Raw genomic sequence first — 19694 nt, forward strand, 5'->3', positions numbered from 1 at the left:
GGACAGTGATGAGGGACAGGGAGAGAGAGAGCGAGAGAGAGAGCGAGAGAGAGAGGACGAGAGAGAGGGGACAGTGAGAGAAGAGAGAGAGGGGGGGGGGGGGGGTGGGGGACCAGTGAGAGAGAGAGAGAGAGAGAGAGGAGAGAGAGAGGGACAGTGAGAGAGAGAGAGAGAGACAGTGAGAGAGAGAGAGAGAGAGAGAGAGAGAGAGAGAGAGAGAGAGAGGGACAGTGAGAGAGAGAGAGACAGTGAGAGAGAGAGAGAGAGAGAGAGAGAGAGAGAGAGAGAGAGAGAGAGAGAGGGACAGAGACAGAGAGACTCCTTCCCCTCTCTCCCTCCTCTCCCACTGTGGTTCTTTAATTTCTGGGAATTATGTGTCTTCTGTTTCTGGGTGAGTGAGAAAGCACTTAGAGAGAGATCTGAATGAAAGGTAGTTATTAAATGCTACCATGTTTATTGTATGTCTCATAGTCTCAGTCAGATAGTCAACATGTCCCATTGGTTCATCACACCAACTGAGGGAAGAGGGATGAATGTACCGGAACGTTTTACATCATCTTCCAACAGAGGCATTGGTCTTAATGGGACTACCTGCCTACAGAAATAAAGAGTAAATACAAATAAAGAAATAGAATGACCATGACTAAGGTCAAAGAGGGTTCAATCCCTGATCCATAGTGATCCCCTCACACACAAAACACATTTAATATAACCCTGTAGCACTGTTGGAGGCTATATCAATATCCAATAAAGTATAACCTTATCTCAGTTATCCAAGGTATTTTTATGTTTTTACTGTTTGTTGTGTTGTGTAAACTCAAGATGAACAGCCATGAGCGTTTCTCGAGGTAGACAGTAGACCCTACTAAGACCGCCATCTAGTGGAGAGAGTCTTGAACAACAGTCAACTGCTGAGCTGAATTCTGCTCTTAGGATAAATGATTCATACATCACAGTCCCTAAAAACAGGCCTCAGATATATTTGAACTATCTGGACCTGTATTCATAAAGTGTCTTAGAACTGATCCTAGATTAGCACGTGATACATACGGCCCCAGATCAATTCACTTGTATGGATTGGATGACAGTTGACAGCATAGATACAGAACTGATATGGTCTGTGGTTGACAGTCTTACCTGGGGTACACAGTGAGATGGGATAACTGTGATTCATTCCATACAGGTGAGACATGTATCTAGCCAGGTACTCCTCTGTCTAATAATCATATTAATATATGTTATTTACTAGACACTTTTATCCAAAGAGACTTACAGTCACATGTGCATACCTTATCTTCTACCTTATCTCCTACCTTATCTCCTACAATATCTTCTACCTTATCTTCTACCTTATCTTCTACCTTAATCTCCTACAGTATCTTCTACCTTGTCTTCTATCTTATATTCTACCTTATCTCCTACAATATATTCTACAATATCTTCTACCTTATCATCTACCTTATCTCCTACAATGTCTTCTACCTTATCTTCTACCTTAATCTCATACAGTATCTTCTACAATATCTTCTACCTTATCTTCTACAATATATTCTACCTTATCTTCTACAATATCTTCTACCTTATATTCTACCTTTCTCCTACAATATAATCTACCTTATCTTCTACAATATCTTCTACCTTAACTCCTACAATATCTTCTACCTTATCTCCTACCTTATCTCCTACAATATCTTCTACCTTTTCTTCTTCAATATCCTCTACCTTATCTCCTACAATATCTTCTACCTTATCTTCTACCTTATCTCCTACAATATCCTCTACCATATCTCTTACAATATCTTCTACCTTATCTTCTACAATATTTTTTACCTTATCTTTTACCTTATCTTCAACAAGAAATATCACTCACAAAACAGAATAAATATCTGATAAAACTACAGTTCCTCACAATAAAATGACAGCTCTTAATAAAGATTGTTTAAAAAGAAAGACCAACTCTATACGATATTAAAACAAATCATTTTGAGCTGATAGGAACTCCAGCTCCAGTTCATTAAGGTAAGCATTTGAAGGCCTGAGAAGTCACTAGTTGTGGATCTCATCAAGGAGTTAGTCCAAAGTGTCCCAGTGTGGCTTTGTATAAATAAATAAAAAAGAAAATACATCATTTTCTTCCTTATATTCTACAATATCTTAGTACAAGATCTTTATTCGACAAGCACATCCCTGAAAGAAGAGGAGGCTGGTGAGGGTATGTCGGCTCATAGTAATGGCTAGAATAGAACACATGCAACGGTATGAAACACATGGAAATGATTTTTTGATGTTGGATACAGTTCCATAAAATCATTTCCATGTGTTACTATGAGCCCCTGCCATCAGCCACCCCTCTCCACCTGTAGGCCTATACAAAAGAAGGCTACATATAAAAGTGGCATTTATCAGGCAGACATATAACAGTAGGCCTAAACAAAAAGTGAAAACAAATTAAATCCGAGGGTAAGTAATACAATCTTAAAAAATCAATTAAAAGTGGGTAGTGCGCACTTCTCCACTTGAGCAGGCTGACAGTACTCATATGCCGCGGTCAAAACAACTGGGAACTCCGAGTTGGGATTCCGAGTAGGATGACTGTTCAAGTCGATTTTTCCCAGCTGGAGCTGTTTTCTTTCCGAGTTCCCAGTTATTTTGAACGCATTGACGTCGGAAGTCGAAGATTTGCGAATTCTGAGTTCCGAGTTCCCAGTTGTTTTGAACGCGACATTAGTTTATACTTAAAATAGGCCTACCTATCCATGCGTTGTAAGATCTGAAATGCGTCAGCCACGCCTGGGCAGAGGAACGCACACAGTGTGTGCTCACACTACACTCTCAGCACAGTGAACCACATGGTTGCGTGTGTGGGTGGTGGGTGGGACTGAAAATAAATCTGCGTTTTTGTTGACACGAGATGAGCCGCATTTCTTATGTCAATTGGACGCGGACGTTGCTCCTTTGTGTGCACTGATCTGCATAAACGTTACATTGATCAGGTCATGCGTTTAACGCTTAGTGGAGTAGGTTAATACATTTTTTATGGATTACAAATCTAAATTAACGTGCGGTGACAGAGACAATGTCTCGTCAGGGAATCTCTATATGTCCGCGGCAATGTTTTCGGCGGGAGTTCTGGGCAATTTAATCGCCTTGGTCCTCTTGGAGATGCGGCGCCGGAGGCAAAGTCCATCCCTTTTCCAGGTGCTGGTGACCGCGCTGGTGATTACGGACCTACTGGGTACCTTCTCTGTCAGTCCTCTCGTACTAGCCTCCTATACACAAAACAGGACCTTGATGGGTATGGGTGGAAATGGAGCGGTATGCGACTATTTTGGGTTCAGCATGACGTTTTTCAGCCTCGCCACTTTGGCCATTCTGTGCGCCATGGCTTTGGAGCGCTACCTCTCCTTTGGACACCCGTATTTTTACGAACGGCACTTGAGAAAACGCTGCGGATACATCACCATTACACTCATCTACCTGATCTGCATCCTTTTCTGCCTAGCACCTTTCGTGGGCTTTGGAAAATACGTTCAATATTGCCCGGGGACTTGGTGCTTCTTTGACATGGTCCCATTAGAAACCAAACCAAAAGTACACGTCGGTGTGTATGCGTCATTGACTCTCATCATGATTTCTACCACAGTGGTCTGTAACTTATCTGTCGTCTACCACTTAATTATGATGTATAGGAGGTGCAAAGCGCGTGTTTTAACGCGGCGGATACGGTTCTACCAAAGATCCCTCTCTATGACGGAGGAAGTGGAGCATCTTCTGCTTTTGCTGTTCATAACGGTTACCTTTGTCATCTGTTCGTTTCCTTTAGTGGTAAGAGCATTCGTTTCGATGTTGCAGGTCCAAAAATATTGAAAATATTGAGATACTGTCTAATGTGCAGTGTGTGTGTGCCCTCCCTTCTCTCAACCCAAGCATCTCTTCTTCACATATGTTACAGTTCAAAATGGTTCTCTTTAACATAACCATGTCCTCTTCTGTTACATCATCATAAACAACATCAACCCAATTTAAACATTTAATATATCAATAATGAAAGACTTAGGCTTACATGGAGCAAGACCATTGACATATTGTGATTATTTATTTATTATATTACCATGTACTTATTGCAGTGTTCTTGCACCTGTTATAGCTGAAGCCTACTAGCTGCAACCAATACTTCCTGGCCTTTAATAGATAATAAGGATACTGTCTTACTTGATAACCATATTTTGTTAATATTGAAATTCTGAATAACTGACTGTGATGCATTTCTCTTTGTGTGTGTGTGTGTCTGTGTGTGTGTGTGTGTCCCCCATAGCTCCGTGTGTTCATCAACTTCATGGGCAGGTCAAATGAGAGCTATGGCACTGATCTCGCTGCTCTCCGCCTGCTGTCCTTCAACTCCATCATCGACCCCTGGCTCTTCATCATCCTCAGCCCCTCGGTGCTGCGCTTCCTCTGGAGGAAGCTGACACTGTGTAAGCCCCAGAGGCCCCCTGAGGCCCCCACATTCCCACGGGAAAAGGCTTTCCACGTTGGGACAAAACTCTCACCGCCAAACCCACCCATGGAGCTCCAGAACGAGGAAGTGCAGAGAGTGGACAAGACATAATTTCATGCATATGGAACCAATGACCCAGACTAGAAGGATTACAGTAACGGGACCATTTGATATCAGCAGGAGCCTAAGTGGACACAGGAAGTGATTTAACAGACTAGACATCCACTGGTTGAAGGGACCCCCTTACACAGTGTGTACTTGCAAATAAACATTTAGTGAGGTGCAGCATTTTCACTTATTGACCTCATGACAGGAGGTTGGAATAGATTGAGGAAGATATCAGAGATGTGGAAGGCTGCGGTGCTGACATGTTATGCCCACACAATATGGATTTGGGATTTGGAACAGGGCATTTTGATGTGTCTACTTATTTCATTGCTTCATTATATTTATATACAAACTTTATGATCAGAAATGTATAGGACTGAAATGTTAATTTGACCGAACTCCTCCTGGACAAATGGGTCAAGTATTTACTATATTAATAAAGGTCAATAAACATGATCTAATCTTAAGCCATTTTATGATTGGAAAACCAAATATAATGTCCTTGTATTATATTGAATGTTTACATTAAATATTTCAGTATCAGAACCCAAACCCAGCTGTCGTCGGAGCCCGTATTCATATGATGTCTCACAGCAAAGAAGTATTTTAGATCATAATGAATAAGATTACATGGACAAGACGGTCAGGTCACCTACATGGGACTGGAAAAAAAGCAGGCAGACCAACTGTTAAGGCTGAAAGCTATACAGTCCCAATCCTGAGAAGGTAAACATAGCTACCTGTTCAGCACGTTACAACATGTTTAGACATTTGGTGACCACTGTGCCGTTCTTAACATTTCTTGGAATGTTTCATCTGTCCCTTTGCATTAAGCCACTCCTCAACAGATACTCAATCCTTGATTTAGTTGTAATGTGTGACGATAACATGGGTTTCAGCTTGATGTACTTACTCATACCAGTAACTTTCCATTCCAAACAAAGGTGTTGGCTTGTCTTATTCATAATGCACACAGAACAGACCGGTTTTGACTTGTGTGTCCTCATCTGTGTGCTGTGTACAGTATGTCATCCTAACTACTGCTGCGACTATACGTCCATTCAAGTGTTCCTGTATTTCTCTTTCCATTTCCTGACATGGCTTTTTTTAGAAAACAATTCATGTTATTTTCTTCAAAAGTGGTGCCTACCCTTCCGTGGTTCTATTCATTTTCAGTCAGCCTGAATCCCTGCATCTATGTTGATCGTTTATTAAGTAAAAGGCCAGCAGGGCTTCCATTTGCAGTGATCTGGTTGAGTGACTGTTTAAGACTGAAATAGCTATGTTGTTTATTAAACGAAAGTGTCATTGCCCTTAAGGCAGGAAGTCAGAGGGAGGCGGTGTGTGCATCCTAAAATGCATCCTAATCCCTTTATAGTGCACTACTTTTGACCAGGGCCCATAGGGGAATATGTAGTAAATTGGGTGCCATTTGGAACTCACTCACTGTATTCAGATTAGTTTGAGCAGATGCACTCAATGTGTTTCCCATAAACCACTGCGTCTGTATTTACTTTATGCTCCGTTCACATCATTGGTATGTCACATGTCCTTTCAGATAAGATCTCCACTCGCATAAGAAGTGTGTTTGCTGCTGGACTTTCAGTCCTTTACGAATCTAGGAAGGAAACACTCACCTTGGATTATTTGACTATTGCACTGAGCTGACACTTTGGCACATCTTTGCTAGGTCAGTAATTGGTAAAGCTGATCTTTATAAAAGTGGACATTTTTAAACAGTTTTTATTTGTGTGCCACTGTGTGTGGGTTTACCGTTTAAATTTGTTAGTGTGAATTTCAGTCGACGACTGAAGTGAGGGGGAGATTGAGCTAATATACTGTGGCCTATCTCCAATGCTCCATAAATATTGTACTGAATCTCTCCAAATGGTCCTTTATTGAACTACAGAATGAAGAAAAAAGTGAATAATGTCTCCAAGTGCAACAGTATATTGTACTATATACTAACAGTACACTTACAGGGAAGGATGCACGGTCATCTCACAACCAGATGGTTTCTGGTTGGACTGATACAACATAGAGTAACATAGAATTGGACACAGATCACACTTACACTAACAAACACAGGCCGCATGTACACAAAAACTTCATTTCCAAGTGACAACAAGGACATAGGATTTCGAAACACAAACAGGAACTCAGATTTTTATTTTCGAAGGTATCTGAGATTTCATTTAATGTTCATATCAGTTAGATTGGACAGCTCACAGAATGTCGCACATCTTATGAAGATAACAAGGAACAGACAACCAATAGTACGAACAAACAACAACAGCCCAGAACATTACTGTACATACAAAATACAACACTACATGATATTGTACGTTGGATCACAGTTAAGGGCCCTTATTCACAAAGAGTAAAAGTAGTAAAATGAAGATAATATGGATAATACAGCTCTGTGACTGGGAGACTATAAATACGGTCCCTGAAATTTAGCCTAAAGATTTGACCTAGGCCTAATATACTGTAGGAATGTTTTTTTAAGTTGATCAAGTGCCATGTCCATGACCCCACGGGATATTTCCCACAGGAAAGTTTTTTTAATGCTTCCGAGTTGAGAATGTTAACAGCATCCAGAGACCAAATATCTAGAGAATTAACAACACATGTTTGATTTGCAGAGGGGTTGCTGAGTTGAAGCTGCTGTGGTGCTTGCTTCACTGTCTGTCCTCATTCAAATTGCATTCTTTTTTTAATTTAACCCTTTTTTTACCAGGTAAGTAGACTGACAACATATTCTCATTTACAGCAACAACCTGGGGAATAGTTACAGGGAGAGGAGGGGGGATGAATGAGCCAATTGGAAGCTAATGGGGATGATGAGGTGGCCATGATGGTGTGATTGGGAATGTAGCCAGGACACCGGGGTTAACACTCCTACTCTTACAATAAGTGTCAAGGGATTTTTAGTGACCACAGAGAGTAAGGTCACCCGTTTAACATCTCATCCAAATGACAGCACCATACACAGGGCAATGTCCCCAATCACTGCCCTGGTGCACTAGGATAGTTCTTTTGACCCGAGGAAAGAGTGCCTCCAACACCACGTCCAGCAGCATCTGGTCTCCCATCCAGGGACCAACCAGGACCAACCCTGTTTAGCTTCAGAGGCAAGTCAGCAATGGAATACACGGTGGTATGCTGCTGACTAAAATGTAATTAAGGGGTGCTGCCAGATGGATGCCGCTCATTCTCTACATTTGGAGACCAGATGACTATGGGGTACCATTACCTACAGGGGCGTCATGCATCCCCAAACTCTGAGGGGGCATGAAGTAAGTGAGGATGTCAGATGATGGGGTGGGAGTGGAGGGGGTTAAGTTTGAGAATTTTGCCTTTTTCAAACACCTGAAACAGCTTTTTTCTGCAATCTAAAACCATAATCATTATGCTTAATCCTATGTAAAAAAAATATGCACATTTTTCTGCATATCTAAGCATACCTCTAGCTATCTGTATCCTGTTGACAGGTGTTTTTTTTAAGAAACTAAATATGCTTCTCTGCATCTCTACTAAAATCTGTGTAAAAGATTGAAAGGAATGTGTCTTATTCAGTATATTTAGTTATTGCTTGCTTTTCTAAAGTATACTAAACTTTTCAACAGACATGCGAGTTAAAATAGTTAGACTAGCAAGCTGATCTAACTTGATTGATTGCCTGAAAGGGCTTATTGGTAGCTAGATATGAGGTTAGGAGATTGGGAACCTATCTGCGCTAGCTAAAGCCAACTTCATAAAATTGCTAAGTGGCTAGTAGTATTACAGCAAATTTTGTTTATTTTTTTCAAAATGTTTCTTAACAGGACAAATCTGAGGGGGCATGTGCCCCTGTGCCCCCTATGGGCATGACGCCACTGATTACTCAGTATAATCTGTAGCTTTTAAAACAAAGAAATTCCCATAAACTGCTGCTTGCTGCGTTTTCCATTGAAACCTCCCCTGCAGAGTACTAATGCAGCGTGACAGCCCAGAGGTTGTTTGCTCGGCCAAAACAACAGGATCTCATCATAGTAAAAGGTCCCATTTATCAGTAGGCCTTTACCACATCCTAGAGTTCTAATCTACAGCAGAAAGTATCACCTATATCAGATCACACTGAGCACTCTGTACCGTCTACATCTCTGTACTGTATTCCTACATTGAAAAGGGAAAAACAAGCATAGAAAAAAAACACTGTTTCTAATTACTCTTTGTCTATACTTCCAATGTGTTTATCTTGTGAAATGTCTTGGGGGGCAAATCAGCTCCTTGTGTAACCTTGAGGTAAATGCAGTGGTCCCAGCTGAGACCAGAAGTAGCCCTCATGGTTGCAATACAATACTGTGCAAGACAGTACTCCCCTGGAACACTGGACAACAACACCACATACTGTAGAATCACTATCACTAAATCATTTCTGTTGTTTTGAGATTAAAATGGAACTGATCACCGTGATAGGAAAAAAATCAAAAGGCACTCGCACATCTGAGCTAACTTTTTTGCAGGTGTATGGTAACAAATCAAATCAAACTTTATTTGTCACATGCGCCGAATACAACAAGTTTAAACCTTACAGTGAAATGCTTACTTACAAGCCCTTAATAGTTTAATAAGATACAAAATAATAAGATAAAGCTCTGACAAAGGCCTTGAGGTCGATACGTAAAGCTTTTTAAAGAGCAGTGATCCTATCAAGAGCAGTGTGTTTCTTCTTTTCTCATGACCTGTAATAAGGACATGTAAGCTCATATTTAGTTTAGAGTGATCAACACAATGTTCAGAGTTTCACTAGACTTGATGCTGAATGTTATGGATGAGAGCGATTACGGAAGGTCCAGGTACAAGCACTGAGGACACACTGATTACTCACTGTTGCACTGTATTGATGACATTCTGTGGACACTGTTCGATAATGTAATCAGTTCACAACTGCTCAGAGAAGGCCGGTTTGACATGTTCTTTCCTTCTGTGCTGGATGGTCTCCCTTTTGCAACTTGTAATACACTGGATTGATTTTTAATTGACTTACGACTGCTCTCCTTTTTATTCAACTGTATACTCCTATTACAATGACAATTTTTTTAATTACATTTGATATCATAGAAAATGTTCCACCAATCAAACATTGTGTTTTGTCCCTGCAATCTCCCCTACGGTCTCTCTAACGCAGCTTCTACAACTCAATCTCATACCATACTCTAGAACCTTCCTGGTAGGTAGGTACCCTCCACTAAGTTGAATATTTTTTTTTTATAGGCAAGTCAGTTAAGAACAAATTCTTATTTACAATGATGGCCTATCAGGGAACAGTGCTTTGTTCAGGGGCAGAACAACAGATTTTTACCTTGTCAGCTCAGGGATTCAATCCAGCAACCTTCCAGTTACTGGCCCAACGCTTAACCACTAGGCTACCTGCCACCCCGAGAACATCCTACACAACTCTGCTGTCCCACTGACGTCACACTGTGACTTTTCTTATACCCTTCAACAAACATCCAGTCCTTTCTGTGAATACAGGAAATGCAGATGGACTTCCAGCCGTGTCCTGTCTTGTTAGGATGACATCACTGGGTGTCTTCTATTCTCAGGCTAGTTAGTGACAGGAAGAAGACATAGTGCATGATGATAGCAAGGCCTGAGTGGTCTTGCGTAAGGCGTCCTTCTGAAATAATCCATTAAGTTAAGTGTTTACACGTTAGAATGATTCAAACAGGCTTTTGGCTCCCTACCCTCTATTACACACATGGACACTAAGTGATGGTGAAAAAAATATTAAAAGGCTGAATTTTTGACAACAGATATATTTTATGACCGTCTTTTGTCTTTGTTTGAACTTTTCCTGTGTTTGTGGGCACAAGCGTTGGTGGTAGGGGTGTATAAGATACACACAGCTGTTCTATAGCTTTGCTTCCTCACTTTAGCCTCCTCTGCTGCCTACTATGCTCACAAAGAACACATGAGAAGTGCTTCAACCAAACTGATAGTCTTAACCACCAACTCACAATCAGCCTGCACCCCCTCCCATTCTCTTCTCAGGAAGTTCAAGGATTCATCATGCTATAAAAAAACCTTAGCTTGCTCATAACAAAATGTGCCATTTCAAATATGGTAAGATGATATCCAGACTAGAAGAGTGGTGTAAAATATTTGTATTATTCATCTGTGACTCTTCATGGGAAAGTCACACAAGCCAAACATGACCAGATTCATACTGAGTTAGAATAATGTGTTTTTGTGATTTGAAAGAAGGGCAAAATATTGTATTTCCTAATGAAACTTATTTTGTGTTCGAGCGGCATCCTTTGAAGCAGTGGTTCGCAACCTTTTGGGTTACTGTACCACCAACTGAATTTTGCTCTGCCCGGAGTCCCCCTGAAGTACACCGTCATGTGCACTTAATCAGTAAGCCTATCGTCTCATGAGTTTTCTCATGTACCCCCTGTGGATAGGCCAAGTACCCCTTGTTGGTAAACACTGCTTTAGAGCATCCTTTGGTCCTCATCATAATGAGAAGAATGAGGAGACACAGCACCATGTGGCAAAGTTGACAAATGGCACGATGGCACAGAAACGAAACACATCCTCTCTGAAGTTTACAATTCCCGAGAAAGGGCTTATGAGTCGTAATGACAGCCGGGGAACCAGGATTGACCCAATAACTGGAAATGAATCTACTCTGGATCTCAAATTCAATGGCAGGCAGATGTAACTGGGAGGTTTTGGAGGAATCTACAGTTGCGGCAAAAAGTTTTGAGAATGACACAAATATTAATTTTCACAAAGTCTGCTGCCTTAGTTTGTATGATGGCAATTTGCATATACTCCAGAATGATATGAAGAGTGATCAGATGAATTGCAATTAATTGCAGAGTCCCTCTTCGCCATGCAAATGAACTGAATCCCCAAAAAACATTTCCACTGCATTTCAGCCCTGCCACAAAAGGACCTGCTGACATCATCTCGTCAACACAGGTGTGAGTGTTGACAAGGACAAGGCTGGAGATCACTCTGTCATGCTGCTTGAGTTCAAATAACAGACTGGAAGCTTCAAAAGGAGGGTTGTGATTGGAATCATTGTTCTTCCTCTGTCAACCATGGTTACCTGCAAGGAAACACGTGTCACAGATGTCGTAAGAACGGGACCAAGGTGCAGCATATATAGAGTTCCACATCTTTATTCCAAAGTGAAACTTCAAGCAAAAACAAATAAATCAAATAAACGAACAACTAAACTTGACTACATGGTGCACAGGCACAAACACAAAACAATATCCCACAAACACAGGTGGGAAAAATAGCTACTTAAATATGATCCCCAATTAGAGACAACGATTACCAGCTGCCTCTAATTGGGAATCATACAAAACACCAACATAGAAAATATAAACTAGAACACAACATAGAAATATTAAACTAGACAACCCCCTAGTCACGCCCTGACCTACTACACCATAAAGAAACAAGGGTTCTCTATGCTCAGGGCGTGACAACACGTGACGTCATTATTGTCTTGCACAAAAAGGGCTTCACAGGCAAGGATATTGCTGCCAGTAAGATTGCACCTAAATCAACCATTTATCAGATAATCAAGAACTTCAAGGAGAGCAGTACAATTGTTGTGAAGAAGGCTTCAGGGCGCCCAAGAAAGTCCAGCAAACGCCAGGACCGTGTCCTAAAGTTGATTCAGCTGCGGGATCGGGGCACCACCAGTACAGAGCTTGCTCAGGAATGGCAGCAGGCAGGTGTGAGTGCATCTGCACGCACAGTGAGGCAAGGACTTTTGGAGGAAGGTCTGATGTCAAGAAGGGCAGCAAAGAAGCCACTTCTCTCTAGGAAAAATATCAGGGACAGACTGATATTCTGCAAAAGGTACAGGGATTGGACTGCTGAGGACTGGGGTAAAGTCATTTTCTCTGATGAACCCCCTTTCCGATTGTTTGGGACATCCGGAAAAAGGCTTGTCCGGAGAAGACAAGGTGAGCGCTACCATCAGTCCTGTGTCATGCCAACAGTAAAGCATCCTGAGACCATTCATGTGTGGGGTGCTTCTCAGCCAAGGGAGCGGGCTCACTCACAATTTTGCCTAAGAACACAGCCATGAATAAATAATGGTACCAACACATCCTCCGAGAGCAACTTCTCCCAACCATCCAGGAACAGTTTGATGATGAACAATGCCTTTTCCAGCATGATGGAGCACCTTGCCATAAGGCAAAAGTGATAACTAAGTGGCTCGGGGAACAAAACATAGATATTTTGGGTCCATGGCCAGGAAACTCCCCAGACCTTAATCCCATTGTGAACTTGTGGTCAATCCTCAAAAGGTCAGGCCAGGTCGCAATTGTAAATGAGAACTTGTTCTCAACTTGCCTACCTGGTTAAATAAAGGTGAAATAAATACATTTTAAAAAAAGGCAGGTGGACAAACAAAAACCCACATATTCTGACAAACTCCAAGCATTAATTATGCAAGAATGGGCTGCCATCAGTCAGGATGTGGCCCAGAAGTTCATAGACAGCATGCCAGGGCAGATTTCAGAGGTCTTGAAAAAGAACGGTCAACACTGCAAATATTGACTCTTTGCATCAACTTCATGTAATTGTCAATAAAAGCTTTTGACACTTATGAAATGCTTGTAATTATACTTCAGTATTCCATAGTAACATCTGACAAAAATATCTAAAGACACTGAAGCAGCAAACTTTGTGGAAATTAATATTTGTGTCATTCTCAAAACTTTTGGCCACGACTGTACAGTGGGTAGTGATCACTATCATCCTATCACGAGGGAGGAAGAATCAGTAGGAGATGGATATTTGGGAAAGTGGAGTGGGGTCTGTTTCAGGAGTTGAGTGAACAGGAGTTGTCTCAGGTAGATCTTCATTCAGATATAGAAACAGTCAATGAGGGAATAAGAGGAGCAATAGTAGGGGCCTCAAGGCAGGTGATTCCTATGGGTACAGGGGGAAGAAAGAGTAACGCAGTCCCCTGGTAGAGTGAAGGGTGTAGAGAAGCAGTGAAGAGTAGGAACAGCGCTTTCAGAATGTTGAAAAGGTCCCATAATTACCAGCACCTGATTCAGTATAAACAAGCACAAGCAGTAGAAGGATGAGTGGGGTCAGAAGAGATTGGGATCTCCCTGTGCTGAAAACTGTGGGGATTGTTGCAGTGAGAGATATGGAGAAGGCAGAGATGTCAGCCCAGGTATTTGTGAAGGTGCACAGCTCAAATAATCTGACAGAAGAGGGGCAGCGTGAGAGACAGGGTCAGAGAAGAACATCTGGGGTTCCTGGATCAGAAAGAGATGGTGGGGGATACATTGAATGGCCCTTTTACGTTGGCTGAGATGCATTAGCTAAAGCTGGGGTAACATCTCCTGGGAAGGATGAGATGTGTTACATCATGATGGCTCATCTCAGTGACACTGCAATGGGGAATGTATTGGGCCTTTATAATAAGGTGAGGCAGAAAGAGAAACTGCCTGGAAGTTGGAAGCAGGCAGTAGTTGTGCCAATAGAGACACCTGGGAAAGACCCTACAAGTCCTTCAAGCTATAGGCCGATAGCGTTGACATCTCACGTATGTAAACTTATGGAAAGGATGATAACGGAAAGGCTGACTTACTTTCTGGAGAGTAGAGGACTAATGTCACCAGATCAGAGTGGGTTCAGGAAACATTTACATTTTTTACATTTTAGTCATTTAGTAGACACTCTTATCCAGAGCAACTTACAGTAGTGAATGCATACATTTCATACTTTTTTTTTTGGTACTGGTCCCCCATGGGAATCAAACCCACAACCCTGGTATTGCAAACACCATGCTCTACCAACTGAGCCACACAGCACTACCATCTGAGCCACACGGCCACAAGGCAGGGGAACGATGGATCGTGTACTGTGCCTTAAGTCAGTCATACGGAAGATATAGGCAAATAAGGAGATGGTGGTAGCCGTTTTCTTTGATGTAGAGAAGGCTTATGATATGACGTGGAACGAAGGCCTACTTATCAAGCTGGATAACATGGGGGTTGGAGGAAGGGTTTTTAACTGGATACAAGTGACTGATCAATACAAGTGAGGGTGGGGAGCTCTATGTTAGAAAGCTATGAGGTGGATAATGGTATCCCCCAGGGAAGTGTCATTAGTCCTTTGTTGTTCTCCATTATGATTGACAATGTATTCTCTCAGGTGAGACCTGATATTGGGAGGTCATTGTTTGCGGATGATGGAGTGCTGTGGAAGAGAGGGAGAAATATTACCCATACAGCCAGAATATTTCAAGAAGCGATTAGGGAAGTAGAGCAGTGGTCCCTCAGGTGGGGCTTCAAGTTTGCAGTTGAGAAAACACAGACTGTGTTTTTTCTAGAAGGAAGGTTCGGGAGGAAATATACCTGAAGCTGTATGGAAGGAATCTGGAGAGGGTGGGAGGGGTTTAGGTTCTGGGGGTCTGGTTTGACACTCGAATGACATGGGCGGAGCATATTAACAGAGTAGTTGTCAAAGGAAGGAAAATATTGGATGTGATGCGTTGCTTGTCAGGAATGGAGAGGGGGTAGATAGAATGGCGTTTAAAATGATATATATAGAGCTGTTAAAGTCATCAGTGGGTTATGGAAGTATAGCATATGGATCATAAAGTTAGACGTTATCCAGTCCCAAGCCCTAAGAATATGTTGTGGAGTACTCAGGACCTCCCGGTGGCAGCGATGCGGGTAGTGTCCGGAGAGATGCCGGTAACGTTAAGAAGACAACAGCTAGCCATGACATTATGGGTAAATCTACAAGGACATAAGGTTACACATCCGACAAAAAGGTGCTCCTAGAGTGTTGGGAACATGGACAAAAACTGAATACAAGCTTTGGGTGGATAGGCAATTGCATGGTGAGAGAGATGGGGTTGTTTGGGAGGGAGTTTAGTCCCTCTGTGCTTCTTCCTGCTGTCCCACTTTGGTTTCTCCCTCAACCACTGATAGATCTATGGTTGCTTGAGAGGGTAAGGGATGTTGAGGAAGGAGTAGATTCAGTTGTAAGTGAACATTTAAGAATACAATACTATGCTTTCTTTAATATACTCACAGATGGATCTAAGGATCTAAATCTCTCTCGCCATTACTCAATGCCTAGGTTTACCTCCAATGTAATCACATCCTACCATACCTTTGTCTGTACATTATGCCTTGAATCTATTCTATCGCACCAAGAATCCTGCTCCTTTTACTCTCTGATCTGAACGCACTAGACGACCAGTCCTGATAGCCTTTAGCCGTGCCCTTATCCTACTCCTCCTCTGTTCCGCTGGTGATGTAGAGGTTAATCCAGGCCCTGCAGTGCCTAGCTCCACTCCTACTCCCCAGATGCTCTCATTTGTTGACTTCTGTAACCGTAAAAGCCTTGGTTTCATGCATGTTGACATAAGAAGCCTCCTCCCTAAGTTTGTTTTATTCACTGCTTTAGCACACTCTGCCAACCCTGATGTCCTAGCCGTGTCTGAATCCTGGCTTAGGAAGACCACCAAAACCCCTGAAATTTCCATCCCTAACTCAAACATTTTCCGACAAGATAGAACTGCCAAAGGGGGTGGTGTTGCAATCTACTGCAGAGATAGCCTGCAGAGTTCTGTCTTACTATCCAGGTCTGAACCCAAACAATTCGAGCTTCTACTTTTAAAAATCCACCTTTCCAGAAACAAGTCTCTCGCTGTTGCCGCTTGCTATAGACCACCCTCTGCCCCCAGCTGTGCCCTGGACCCCATATGTGAATTGATTGCCCCCCATCTATCTTCAGAGCTAGTGCTGCTAGGTGACCTAAACTGGGACATGCTTAACACCCCGGCCATCCTACAATCTAAGCTTGATGCCCTCAATCTCACACAAATGATCAATGAACCCACCAGGTACAACCCCAAATCCGTAAACACGGGCACCCTCATAGATATCATCCTAACCAACTTGCCCTCCAAATACACCTCTGCTGTTTTCAACCAAGATCTCAGCGACCACTGCCTCATTGCCTGCATCCGTAATGGGTCTGCGGTCAAACGACCACCCCTCATCACTGTCAAACGCTCCCTAAAACACTTCAGTGAGCAGGCCCGGGTATCCTTGAAGGATATTGACCTCATCCCGTCAGTAAAGGATGCCTGGTTATTCTTTAAAACTGCCTTCCTCACAATCTTAAATAAGCATGCCCCATTCAAAAAATGTAGAACCAAGAACAGATATAGCCCTTGGTTTTCTCCAGACCTGACTGCCCTTGACCAGCACAAAAACATCCTGTGGCATTCTGCATTAGCATCGATTAGCCCCCGTGATATGCAACTTTTCAGGGAAGTTAGGAACCAAAATAGACAGGCAGTTAGGAAAGCAAAGGCTAGCTTTTTCAAGCAGAAATGTGCATCCTGTAGCACAAACTCAAAAAAGTTATGGGACACTGTAAAGTCCATGGAGAATAAGAGCACTTCATCCCAGCTGCCCACTGCACTGAGGCTAGGAAACACTGTCACCACGGATAAATCGACTATAATTGAGAATTTCAATAAGCATTTTTCTACGGCTGGCCATGCTTTCACCTGGCTACCCCTATCCCGATCGACAGCCCTCCACCCCCCACAGCAACTCGCCCAAGCCTCCCCCACTTCTCCTTCACCAAAATCCAGATAGCTGATGTTCTGAAAGAGCTACAAAATCTGGACCCCTACAAATCAGCCGGGCTAGACAATCTGGGCCCTCTCTAAAATTATCTGCCGAAATAGTTGCAACCCCTATTACTAGCCTGTTCAACCTCTCTTTCATATTGTATGAGATTGCCATAGATTGGAAAGCTGCCACAGTCATCCCCCTCTTCAAAGGGGGAGACACTCTAGACCAGTGGTTCTTAACCTGGGTTCGATCGAACCCCAGGGGTTCGGTGAGTCAGTCTCAGGGGTTCGGCGGAGGTCAAGACACACACCCGACTCATATGATTCGTGATGACACGCCCCGCTTGGCCATCATTGGCTGCAGGTGATCACGCAACATCGCTTGGCCTATCTGTGCTGCAGGGAATTTGGCGCGCTCAGTAGTCGAATTGTGACTGTCGTGATGGTACGTCGTGTGATTTCTTTCTTAATATTTTAATCCCTTCATACTAACTATGTCGAGCAAAAAAAGAAAGTGGTCGGACGAATATGTACAATATGGATTCACATGTATAACGGAACGTGATGAGAGTCAGCGTCCTAACTGCATGATTTGCAATGCCAAGTTGAGCAATTCTAGTCTAGCACCAGCAAAACTAAGAGAACACTTCCTTAAGCTGCATGGAGATGGACAATACAAGAACACAACGCTCGCTGAATTCAAGGTGAAGAGAGCCAGATTCGATGAAAAGGCTACTCTGCCTGTTCTCGGCTTTGTACCCATCAACAAACCGATCCTCACAGCATCGTTTCATACCGTTTGTTACAACATATCTTTGCGATCCTTTTCGAGGATGCTGGACATAAAAACGAAGAAAAGGAACAGACTTTGTTGCGAAAATGACATGAGAGTGGCGCTTGCCAAGGTGAAGCCGCGCATTTCTGAACTGGTCTCTGAAAGGCAACAGCAGAAGTCACACTGATTTGCAGTAAATATTCATTATTATGTTTTTGTTTTTGTGTGAAAATCATGTTTTAATGGTTTTGTTCTTTGAACACTGATGTTGATGCACGGTTCATTTTGTGCACCAGTAAAATATATACCTATGTTTTGAATTTTATTTTTCCAATTAAGAAGGGTTCGGTGAATGCGCATATGAAACTGGTGGGGGTCAGTACCTCCAACAAGGTTAAGAACCACTGCTCTAGACCCAAATTGCTACAGACCTATATCTATTCTACCCTGCCTTTCTAAAGTCTTCGAAAGCCAAGTTAACAAATTACCAACCATTTCAAATCCCACCGTACCATCTCAGCTATGCAATCTGGTTTCAGAGCTGGTCATGGCTGCACCTCAGCTATGCTCAAGGTACTAAACAATATGATAACCGCCATCGATAAGAGATATTACTGTGCAGCCGTATTCATCGACCTGGCGAAGGCTTTCGACTCTGTCAATCACAACATTCTTATTGGCAGACTCAACAGACTTGGTTCCTCAAATGATTGCCTCACCTGGTTCACCAACTACTTCTCTGATAGAGTTCAGTGTGTCAAATCAGAGGGCCTGTTGTCCGGACCTCTGGCAGCCTCTATGGGGGTGCCACAGGGTTCAATTCTCGGGCCGACTCTCTTCTCTGTATACATCAATGATGTCGCTCTTGCTGCTGGTGATTCTTTGATCCACCTCTACGCAGACGACACCATTCTGTATTCCTCTGGCCCTTCTTTGGACACTGTGTTAACTAACCTCCAGACAAGCTTCAATGCCATGCAACTCTCCTTCCGTGGCCTCCAACTGCTCTTAAATGCAAGTAAAACTAAATGCATGCTCTTCAACCGATCGCTGCCCGCACCTGCCCGCCCGTCCAGCATCACTAATCTGGACGGTTCTGACTTAGAATATGCTTACAACTACAAATACCTAGGTCTCTGGTTAGACGTAAACTCTCCGTCCAGACTCACATTAAACATCTCCAATCAAAAATTAAATCTAGAATTGGCTTCCTATTTCGCAGCAAAGCATCCTTCACTCATGCTGCCAAACATACCCTCGTAAAACTGACTATCCTACCGATCCTCGACTTCAACGATGTCATTTACAAAATAGCCTCCAACACTCTACTCAACAAATTGGATGCAGTCTATCACAGTGCCATCCGTTTTGTCACCAAAGCCCCATATACTACCCACCACTGCGACCTGTACGCTCTTGTTGGCTGGCCCTCACTTCATCCTCGACTCCAAACCCACTGGTTCCAGGTCATCCACAAGTCTCTGCTAGGTAAAGCCCCGCCTTGTCTCAGTTCACTGGTCACCATAGCAGCACCCACCCGTAGCACGCGCTCCAGCAGGTATATCTCACTGGTCGCCCCCAAAGCCAATTCTTCCTTTGGTCACCTTTCCTTCCAGTTCTCTGCTGCCAATGACTGGAACGTTCTGCAAAAATCACTAAAGCTGGAGACT

The 19694-nt window shown here is 42.8% G+C and overlaps 1 protein-coding gene across 1 annotated transcript; it reads left to right on the forward strand.

The window, feature by feature from the left end:
• Window positions 1-2832: 2832 nt before the first annotated feature.
• On the forward strand, window positions 2833-6488 carry LOC115161145 (prostaglandin E2 receptor EP2 subtype). Its single transcript, XM_029711944.1, has 2 exons — window positions 2833-3825; window positions 4316-6488. The coding sequence occupies exons 1-2, from the start codon at window positions 3037-3039 to the stop codon at window positions 4607-4609; spliced, it is 1083 nt and encodes a 360-aa protein (XP_029567804.1). The 5' UTR covers window positions 2833-3036; the 3' UTR covers window positions 4610-6488.
• The last annotated feature ends 13206 nt before the right edge of the window (window positions 6489-19694 follow it).

The sequence above is a fragment of the Salmo trutta genome, chromosome 1 (assembly GCF_901001165.1).
Source record: "Salmo trutta chromosome 1, fSalTru1.1, whole genome shotgun sequence".
NCBI classification, from domain to species: Eukaryota; Metazoa; Chordata; class Actinopteri; order Salmoniformes; family Salmonidae; genus Salmo; species Salmo trutta.

What these genes read in the sequence shown, in the direction of transcription:
- LOC115161145 (XM_029711944.1), top strand. Translation starts at nt 3,037, where the DNA reads ATGGATTACAAATCTAAATTAACGTGCGGTGACAGAGACAATGTCTCG. An exon ending in TCTGTTCGTTTCCTTTAGTG is followed by an intron (nt 3,826 to 4,315) that starts GTAAGAGCATTC and finishes TGTCCCCCATAG; the next exon opens with CTCCGTGTGTTCATCAACTT.